Below are 8,751 nucleotides of genomic sequence, written 5' to 3' on the forward strand. Positions count from 1 at the left end.
ATCCAATGACAGCCTTGTCGATGCCGGCACCGATGCCAAGTGTGTATGTGGAGCAGCTGGACGGCCGCTATATTCGCAAATACAATGCAGCTAGCAAATTTTCAAATAACAGTTGGCAGACCGAGAGGCGCAAGTTGGCGGCCATTCGTGCAGATGAATGAATGGGAAGCACCGCCATTAACAGAACAAGAGGGAGGCAGGGCAACAGCAACAGCGTCAGTTGGCAAGACAACGGCGAGTCGGCAATATTGTGTACACCACAGACGTTTCAAGTTACTGATGCTGCTGTTTACTGCAACATGGTGTGCTACATATTGCTGAGCGTGTGGCGGGGGTTCGGGTACTAAGTACAGCGCTGTTCGAACGTTGCACTGCGTTTCGTTTTGCTGTGTTGCGTCTGCTTGCTTGAATTGCTCTCTAAGAGCCAAGTTCAACGCTGTAATTCTGATTTAAGGCAAGAAGATTTATTGCGTAATTAATTGCACTGCCGGTTGGTTGACTGGCTGCAGCAGACGCGCACACCGACACACACACAAACACACATGTAACCAAAGTTGCAACAACAAGTGTTTACAACAAAACAATAACAATTATTATAGCAAGAGACGCAGCAATATGGCCGGTCGTAAGTCGAAGGCCAGCCTCAAATATGGAGAAACAACAACAACAGCAAAGACGCTCGGTCACAACGTGTTAATTAAAATGTTATAGCCCAGCGACAGTGTCTCATCAGTACACACAACAATGGCGGCATAAAGCATTACAAAAGCGTTGGAGCATCAGCGTTGGCAATAACAACAACAACAAAAACGTGTACATATACAATAGCACCCAAAAGTTATTATCAGGGCTGGCAAAAATATGCGTTCGAAAATTTATTTCAAGCGTTTTAAAAATCTCGAAAAATTAAAAAAATATTGCTTTTAAATACGCAAAATCAATAAAATTTGATTTCAAATAATGTATATGAACAAATCTCAAGAGTTGTTACATTTTCCGACAAAACGTGTGACGTGAACAAGATTCAATCGCGAAATTACATTTAAATTAAAATTTAAAAAAGATTTACTACAAAGAGTAAAACTAACAACTCATGGTCATATACCCGCAGTTACGTATGTAACGTATACGCTCCGTAGCACCAAACGCAGCCATCTAATACGTTTACTTGCACGTCTTAACTTAAAAGTGATATTATTTAAAAGTAATTAAATATTGGCTTGTACACTCTAAAAAATCTGTTTAAAAATGCGACTATAAAACGAGTATATTTTTGTTTATTTTTTTTAATTTTTTCGTAAATTTACACGATGAATATGTATTTTTCTCGTTTACACATTTTCGTGTGTAAAAATCCTTTTTGTTAGTGGCTTTACACAATTCTACGGGTGAAATCAAACAGCAGATGTGTATTTTGTAGCTTGTACACACTTTCGTAGTAAATTTACGCACACCACAGCAGCTATATTACACTAAAAAAAGTCCGATTGATGAATTCCTTAGCCACTAGAGCTCGGGCAATTCGGTTAATCGATTAACCGAATTATTCGAATCTGACTGAAATCGACTACTGTTAATCGGTTAGCAATATTCGAGTAGTCGAAAGCTGTCGACTATTCGGATAACCGTTCACTTTAGATTATTCGGTTAACCGTTCATTTTCGGTTAATCGAATATTTTAAGTTCGAGTTTTTTTTTTGCATTTACAGACACATATACATATATGAAAAGTCTTGTTACATTCGTAGTACATATATAAGATTGCATGTGCAAAATTAAGGCAAACTTTTTTTGCAAGAATGTGCGCTAATTATTGAAATGTTATTGCGAAATATTTTAGAGACAATGGCTAAAGCAATACCTACCTCTCATTTTCGCGACTTTTGTTATGGATTTTTGTTAAATGTTTGTTCAGTGAGGATGTGAATGATTGTAGCACAAAACTGCACCACATATGGAACATGTTACTTCCTTTTCGTCCTCTGATTTTTCGAAAAAATCCCAAACCCAGCTCCTTTTGCGTCCGCTCATTTTTGTGTCTGAATATACATACATATGTGTGCATGTATATATTTAAAAAAAAAATTTTCATTTGTCAAAGAAGTTTCAATGAAAGTTCGGTTACTGAAATTCGATTTGCTACAATGCTCGAGTAGTCGAAGCAAAGCAACTATTCGAATAATCGAAGGCGGGCGACTATTCGAATACCATTAACCGACTAATAAGCATGCGAACGGTTACGAATCGAATAATCGGTTAACCGATTAGTCGAATAGTCGGATAATTTTACGAGCCCTATTAGCCACACTGCTCAAAAGATCGGAAAGTTCGGTACATACGCAATATAAATTCAAGGCCGTATTTAAGAAAAGTCGCCTAACTTCGACAATTTTTATGCGCTTGCAATAAATGAGCTATCAGTTTATTTAAAAATAGATTTAATTTTAGATAGTACTACATATTTTGAAATTGTGGAAATTAGCGATGGTCAAAATTTAAAAAATTAAGAGAAATATGTTAATTTTTTTTTTTAATTTTACCCAATAAAAAAATATGCAATAATATTTCTCATGAAAACGAAAAAATAAGGGGGTAGGGGTCTTAAAATTTCCAAAAAAAAAAAAACCCTTTCGATGGACACCCTAATGTGCATATGTATCTGTTATGTATGTATACACAGCATTTCTCGTTTATAGTAAGTACGCCGGTTATGAGCATCTCCCGCTTACAAGAACTAGAAAACCTGTAAAAAAAATGTACACAAAAAATCACGATATAAGCATCCCGCTTATAAGCACTGCAAATTAGCATTTTTTAGCAGTAAAGGTCTGATTACGCATAACTTCGCACAACTTATTAAACGTAACACAACTTTACGAAACTTAAGGCTGATTATGCTTCGCATGCAACCAAATTTATCACTACTACCAACCTTACGCATCGACGTAATAGGGTTATTCACGGTGTGTGAACAAAAACAGCTGATTTTTGGTTTCTTCAGGAAAATAGATTTGTTTACAGTAAAATTCATTTAAGTGGTTTTAATATAGTCCAAATTAAGTCGACACTGAAGTTCTTTGCAGTTTGACATAATTTTTAATACAATATGTGTTAAAATATGTAAATAAAATACGTATGTTTTTATTTTAATATAAAATAAAAATTTATATTATTTTATATTAATATAAAATAAAAATTTTGAACAAAAGGTAGCGCGATATTTTCTTCCAAATGTTCGCCTGCGGAGCTTTCTTTTAACATATAAAATCATATTTTAATATTTTGTGATATTACCAACGAGCTTTTTATTATACATCTTTCTTATCTTGTGCATATCGTTTAATATAGCTAATTACGTATTTTTTAAAGAAAAACAAAATTTTAATAAAATATTTTTTATTTTACNAGCTTTCTTTTAACATATAAAATCATATTTTAATATTTTGTGATATTACCTACGATTTTTTTATTATAAATCTTTCTTATCTTGTGCATATCTTTTAATATAGCTAATTACGTATTTTTTAAAGAAAAACAAAATTTTAATAAAATATTTTTTATTTTACTATTAAATTAAAAGACCTTTCCAACCATAACCATATAAAATTGGTTCAAAACTTTTCAAAATATAAGCTTTGGAAAATATTGAAAATTTCTCGTTTACCCTCCCCAGCACCGCTCCTATGAATTTGCACAAAAAAATGTATTCCATTAAAATCGTGGCCCGCCGGCCATGCTCACTTTTTCTTTTTTTTTTAGCTCAACGGGCCCTATTCTTTACTTGTTCCCAACATTACATGGATGGATTCGTGAATCCCCCTAATATTCTTTCCATGCATATCTGTAAAAAACAAATGCTATTGGTAGCACTGCAATTGAAATGTCACTTAGGAAAGCGAGAGGCAAAATCTAAACTCAACGGATCGCTAATTTCTTACAAGTTCTGCTAATTTCTGGGTAATGGAATACATACAAAATGCATTCAACCGATTTTTACCTGACAGTTTGAAATTTATGGTAAGTTATGCGAAGTATGCATAATCAGACAAAACAGGTTTCGATTTTGTTGCTCATATTATTTATATAAATCTCAATTCGTTACTATTTTCAATGAAAATTGATTTAATGAAAATTGATTATTTAATATGTATTAGTCGTTTGTTGGTTCAGTTAAATAAATGAACCGGTAATGCATATAACCGAGAACTTCAATATAAGCACAGTCAGTGCTCGTGAATTATCGATAGTGCATGTATCAGGGGTAGTGAAATTTTAAATGCATTACCACTAAGTACATAGTGGCAATGAAAAATTGGTTTTACAACCACTATGCACTTAGTGGAATTGCAATGCACTACCACTGAAATTTGAAAGGCACTACCACTGAAGCTCTAGTGGTAGTGTAAATTACGATTTATCGGTGTTAGTGCAGGTTCCCAACTAAACGAAGTTTTCTACTTTCTTGAAATTATAACTGTCAACGGTGACGTGAGTGCCAGGGCGCCAATGCGCTGACAGTTTGTTTGAGATAACAGGAGATACTTCGTCTTTTCCGCATTGCTTCGTTTTCCAACTTGGAAAAGGTAGAACAGACATTGCGGATTTCGTTACCGAATATGTCAATGTCATCGGCATACGTCAGCAATTGCACGTACTTGTAAAGTATTGTGCCTGAGCGGTTCAGTTCTGCGGCTCTTATTATCTTCTCTAACATCAGATTAAAGAAAGCAGGCGAAAGGGAGTCGCCCTGTTTTTCAACACCGTTTGGTAGCAAATGGCTTTGAGAGGTTTCTCCTAATTCTAACGGTGCTGGTGGTATTACTCAACAACATTTTACATAGACATCGCGGCGTATAGTCAACGCTTTTTCATGCTGTCAAATGTGACTTTGAAGTCGAAAAATATATGGTGAGTATCGATCCTTTTCGCGCGGTTCTTTTTCAATATTTTACGTATCCGGAATACCTAGTCTATAGTGGATTTTCTAATTCTAAAGCCACACTGATAAGGCCGGGTATTTCATGGCACAATGCCGATCATCACTGCGCCATTAATCCGGATTAACTTTGCCGTCTGTCCTTGCATGAACATCACAATCACGAAAAATTTGAAGAATAAGGCCAGCAGTAGAGTCATATGTGGACATCATGTAGGACTAAGATTTTGATGATAGCGATTATTGTNTGCGCCATTAATCCGGATTAACTTTGCCGTCTGTCCTTGCATGAACATCAGAATCACGAAAAATTTGAAGAATAAGGCCAGCAGTAGAGTCATATGTGGACATCATGTAGGACTAAGATTTTGATGATAGCGATTATTGAGATACTGATGACCCAAACTCCGAACGATCACATTCGAAAAGAGCTGGAGTTATATTTATGAACAAAATATAAAAGAGCAGAAAAAAGTTGTTGCATATTTTAAGGGGAAATATGTAATTGTTTTTTTTCGTTTCTGTGGACTTTTATGTTCTTCGTATAAAGTTTTTATCTTGCATATTGTGTTCTTCATACATGACAATTTGCTTAAATCTGTTGACTTTGATGGTTTATCAAAATCGCGTATATTTCGAGTAACGTCCGAACACAAATTTCGACGGTAAATACACCGCCGTCAATTCAAATAAAAATTTCCATTTTGCTCTTATATTTGCAAAAACGCTGGGATTTGCCTATATATGAAAAAATAAGTCAAATATCTATGAAAAATTAGCTTTTTCAAGCCTTTCCATAGATTTGCCAGCCCTGGTTATCATATGCCAATACATGCACAGCATATATGTACATTTGTACTTAATTAGTACCTACGTATGCCAATTTGAACTTTATTGTTTTTCTGTATTTAACTTTTAATCTGGGAGATGATATTCATTTAAACAAATGTTAAAAATATATGTCGGTATATTTTCAAGTGCAGGTAGTATACTTACCTACATATATGGTATTACATCTACATACATGCATATGTATGCAGAGGTGTACATACATAAATACATATTACTTTTAGTAACTTATTATAATTTTTCGCATAAAGTTTACTATACCTAGACAGGCATACACATAAACACACATATATTTCTACAAATATAGTATATGTACGTAGGTATGTACGGACACTTCAACATTACTAAAATAAAACATTATGGCATGTAATTAAAATAAAAGCAATTTGTTACGTTGAAGTTTGAAACTTTTGCTTAGATTTATGAGCATTGCAGAAGGACATGACTTTGCAGGTAATAATTTTATCCGTTAATAACTAACGAAAACTAATTAGTATTCACTAATACTAACAAAATATATTACAATGACACATTAAAAAAAGGAAAACTCGCCATGGCAGAATAAAATGTCTAAAAAACCGGCAGGCCTTTTAATTAATTTAATTTTAATTAATTAATATGAAAACCATGTTAGTCTCAGGATAGTTTATGGCAAATGGATCATGTTGAGACTGAGACAGAGGATACGCTTTGAGAGCTCTTTTGTGTCCAGATTCGGTATATAACCGACCACCAGGAGACAGAGTAGCGGTCTACAGAGTACTGAACGTACACAAAGGTGACTGTGACCTCATTCGTTAGGCATCTCTTGCTAATCTTATCATATTCGAGGCCTAAGTTAATGGCATGCGATGCCAACAAACAATGCTTTATGTTACTGTTAGTTCACCAAATAGAAGTCTAGCGTCTTCCCTCCAAAGAAGCAACGGACATTTAGTGGTTCTTCAAACCAGTGTCCCCCTACCCAATAAAGTCCTTCATCCGTATCAGTGGATAATTCAGTAATTCAAAACCTCTACCTATAAAATGGTGCAATACTACGACATAGTGGTGCAAAACTATCGATAGTGGATACCATCGATAGCTGATGATAGTTTTTTGGGTCACTATCGATTGTGCCGATAGTAATTTTTTCCGATAGTGCGCTGCCATCGATAGTCTCGATAGTGCGCTGCCATCGATGGTCTCGATAGTGTGGATGAACTTTTTTTAATTTGAATGCAGCAAAAAGACATGTAAAAATTTCGTTTGAAGGTAATATGAATTCATTTATTTAAATAATAAATAATATAATAAATAGCAGGTTTCAAGTTGCTGTAGAATCTCGCTGCTTTTTGGCAATTTTTTTGCTAACAGTCTCACGCATTTTCTTCCATATAAAAACGAACTTCTTTGTATAGAAAAAACGCGTGACCCTGTTTATTATACTAAAAATAAAGGACTGTAAAGTTGCATTCGAAACATTTTTCTCAAAATTCTGATTCCAAAGTTTGAAATTTTGGTGAAACTGTGAGGAATTTTATTAATTGTTGCACAATCGTTAGACGATAAGCTGGGCTTTTATAAAAAATTAATAAGCTTTAAAGAAAAAAAAAGAAAATATGTCGCGACACTACAAAATGTTCGTTAATTTACTTAAATTCTTGTTTATTTAGTTTTCTGTAAAAGTTATTACATGTAATGAAACACATGCAATATAAACATATCTATAACAAATACGTTGTGTGTTAGATATTTGTCCATATTTTGTTACACTATCCGCACGAGTATTATACAAAATTTAACACAAAGGCGTTTCAACATGGGTATGGTACATAAAAATCGTACATAGATATGGCAATTCCTCGATAGTATCGAACTTCAAATATGGCCGAAGTTGTCGCCATCGATAGTTGCGATAGTGATGTCCTAACTATAGCACATGCTTCCACATTTTAGATTACCTTCAATACAAGGGCCGTGGCTGGAACAGTTATGTATGAATTCAATCGTAAACATTTTAGGCATTGGGATAGAAACTCAACAATTTATAAATGAAAATTTCGGCCTGAAATCTATCGAAAATCTCTTTTGCAGGTTGCAAACTGTTGGGACTGTAGCACTTACGCTCTTTTAGACATTAATTATGCTGGCTTAACCTGGTTCTAAATACTTTTAGAAGATATGCAAATTTGTAACACAATCTACTCTCAATTCATCATATTAAAGATATGCGACTGCAGTTTTTTGTTTTATCAGCATTTCATTACAAAAAAAATATTCAATTCAAATAGCAAAATTTTCAACTCTCACCTCCACATCGTATTCTCCCGGCCGCTTACACCGCCAACCATCGCGTCCAATGCAATCCGAATAGTGTGCGATCAATACGAAATCCACAATCACCCACACCAGCGAGGTGAGCAACACAATGCGGCAGGTATTCGAGCGCATGCGACCGCGCAGTTTACGCGTAAAATTCATTGTGGACATAATGGAAATATATTTTCGTTTTGTTTGCCGAGTACGTACGTGGCGGTGGTAATGTTGGGTGGTGTGGTGTGGTGTGGTGTGGCCTGACGTGGTCTGCGCGCTGGTAAATTATTTTAAATGCTATTTCGTTTTCGCTTTGATGTGCATTTACACTTTTAGAAAATTAATTTAAACTTTAAAAGCACCAAGTATAAAAAAAAAAAACAAAAACTAAAAGGCTGTTGGAAGAGAAAACATAAAACGTGTGCACACAATTAATTTAGCAACAAAATTAAAGCAAATATTTCAATTATTAAAAGTTCTGCTTTTGTTATCGCTAATGTCACGCGTTGGCGGCGGCATTCAACTTGACGAAATACGAGTACAGGTAAAAGTGTTTTTGAATTGTGTTGGCAGTTGTGGCATGCTTTCCGGTGGCGTTTTTGTTTTTGTTTTTTTTTTTGTGTGGTGTGAGTGAGTGTTCGCTCGATGGGCGTTTGTTGATTGTCGACGTT

The 8,751-nt window shown here is 34.7% G+C and overlaps 1 protein-coding gene across 1 annotated transcript in view; it reads right to left on the bottom strand.

The window, feature by feature from the left end:
• Pgant5 (polypeptide N-acetylgalactosaminyltransferase 5) overlaps positions 1-8,481 on the bottom strand; it is a 28,116-nt gene extending 19,635 nt beyond the window's left edge. Inside the window, 1 exon segment of the mRNA XM_017627020.1 lies at positions 8,078-8,481. Coding sequence (XP_017482509.1) covers positions 8,078-8,257 — 180 coding nt within the window. The 5' untranslated portion in view covers positions 8,258-8,481.
• Between the last annotated feature and the right edge of the window lie 270 nt (positions 8,482-8,751).

Source organism: Rhagoletis zephyria, unplaced genomic scaffold, assembly GCF_001687245.7.
Source record: "Rhagoletis zephyria isolate East Lansing unplaced genomic scaffold, Rhagoletis_zephyria_1.1 Rzeph_scaffold_04995, whole genome shotgun sequence".
In the NCBI taxonomy this organism is placed as follows: Eukaryota; Metazoa; Arthropoda; class Insecta; order Diptera; family Tephritidae; genus Rhagoletis; species Rhagoletis zephyria.